Below are 2035 nucleotides of genomic sequence, written 5' to 3'. Positions count from 1 at the left end.
CCTCATCCTTTCCTTCATCCTCTCCCTCGGAGGAAACAAACAAACCAACCACCACAACCATGTCCCTCTCATTTAGTTTCACTGGCTGCTATTCTCTCTCCCCAGTTCTGTCTCCCTTCCTTCCCCCGACTCTCTCTCCCCCCCCCCTTCCTCCCCCTGAGTCCCCCCTCCTCTCTCCCTCTCTCCTCCTCCTCTGTCTGATTGCCATGGCTCCCGTCTCATTCCTGTTCCATAATTGGATAAAGTTTCCCCTCATGCTCTGTGGATTACAGTGTGGTCCCTGTTGAGGTGTGTTGAAATGTGTGTGTCTGCGTGTGTGTGTATGTGTGTGCATGTATGTGCGCGCTCATACGGGAATCTTTCAGAGAGCTTAGACAGTTCCCTGTATTCTATTGTCTCATTACAGCCTCTTAGAGTGGGATTACAGCTAGGCAACAGTGTGGTCCGCCCTGGACACACTTCAGGAGCCACGGACAGACCCCTCGATGGGCAGCAGCTGCAGGAAGCTGATTAAGCAGAGGGACTTTTACATCTCACTGACGTGTATACACTTCAAAGTATTCTACTTGTACGTTGAGCGTGTAAGATATCAGCTTTTATAATTCATAGAATATCTTTATGTAGCGTATATATATATATATATATATATAGTTGTATCTACATTTGTTCATTTATACATGTAAAAAAAAAAGAACTGTAATTTGAAAAGCAGGTTTCCTCGAGCCCCGCCCACTCTGCGGAGGCGTTGTCTAGTCAGAGCCAATCAGGTGACAGAGATTCCGAGACGTGGTTCCTTCCAGTTCCGCAGGAAGTGACACACGTAGAGGTGAGAGTGTGTGAGTCTCCCACAGTCCTCTGTCAGCCCTCCCCCGTCCCCCTCCTCTCCTCTCCTCCTGCCCTGTCCTCCCCCAGTTATAGGGCCACGTTAAACTCGGTCACCAGGAAGTCCACGTGGTCGCGCTCCTTGTTCTTGAACGCCTCGGCGATGATGCGGGCAGCGTCCCTGTGTTCGCGGCCCCTCAGGGAAACCCCGTTCACCTCCAGGATCACCTGCCCCACCTTCAGCTGGCCGCAGTTATGGGCCGACCCGCCCCTCTGAGAGACAGAGAGAGAGAGGGAGAGGGAGAGAGAGAGAGAGAGAGAGAGAGAGAGAGAGAGAGAGAGAGAGAGAGAGAGAGAGAGAGAGAGAGAGAGAGAGAGAGAGAGAGAGAGAGAGAGAGAGAGAGAGAGAGAGAGAGAGAGAGAGAGAGAGAGAGAGAGAGAGAGAGGAAGAGGGAGAGAGGAAGAGGGAGAGGGAGAAAGAGGAAGGGAGAGAGAGGCAGAGAGAGAGAGATAGGGAGGGAGAGAGAGAGAGAGAGGGAAAGAGGGAGGGAGAGAGAGAGTGAGAGAGTGAAAGACGGATGGCGAGAGGGAGGGAGAGAGGTTTGAAAGCAATAGAAAGGGAGAGAACGAGACAAAGATAGTTAGAGAAAGATAGAGAAACAGAGAGAAAGAGAGAAAGTGAGAGAAAGAGAAAGGGGAACAGAATGGTTTTAAAAAGGAGCATGAATTATATCTCCCAGTTCTATCACCAACGTGAACCAATCATGTTACTGCACTGAAACTCCCCCCCCCCTCCCCCCCACATCGCTACTCTTACGCATGCCTCCCTACAGCACCAGGCCGTCCAGACACTGAGAGACCGAAGGACTGCATTATCACTCCTGTTGCTCAGTGAACCGCTGACAATCACCCCCGAGCCATGGGGCGGAGGGTGGAGAGGAGAGAGCAGCGCTGTGGCCCGCCTCTTTGCCTCTCCGCCTCTCCGGGGGACCCTAACGGGGGGGATGGAGGGGACGGATGATCTCAGACACCCAGGAGCAGCGATGCATGGCGTTGGCTGGGCCACACCTGCCATCACATTCACCTCTGAAGTCAGACAGGAAGCAGAAGGGCTGTCCTCTGAAGTCAGACAGAAAGCAGAAGGGCTGTCCTCTGAAGTCAGACAGGAAGCAGAAGGGCTGTCCTCTGAAGTCAGACAGGAAGCAGAAGGGCT

At 52.7% G+C, this 2035-nt stretch overlaps 1 protein-coding gene across 1 annotated transcript in view; it reads right to left on the bottom strand.

Annotated features, from left to right (window-relative positions):
- Positions 1-438: 438 nt before the first annotated feature.
- The window catches only part of LOC134034375 (whirlin-like), a 6563-nt gene continuing 4966 nt past the window's right edge, over positions 439-2035 (bottom strand). The window contains exon 4 of the mRNA XM_062478914.1: positions 439-1095. Coding sequence (XP_062334898.1) covers positions 913-1095 — 183 coding nt within the window. The 3' untranslated portion in view covers positions 439-912. The remainder of the gene's footprint in view (positions 1096-2035) is intronic.

Source organism: Osmerus eperlanus, chromosome 14, assembly GCF_963692335.1.
Source record: "Osmerus eperlanus chromosome 14, fOsmEpe2.1, whole genome shotgun sequence".
Classification (NCBI taxonomy): Eukaryota; Metazoa; Chordata; class Actinopteri; order Osmeriformes; family Osmeridae; genus Osmerus; species Osmerus eperlanus.
Note: the sequence above shows the minus strand (reverse complement) of the source record. Positions and strands in the feature narration are given on the sequence as shown.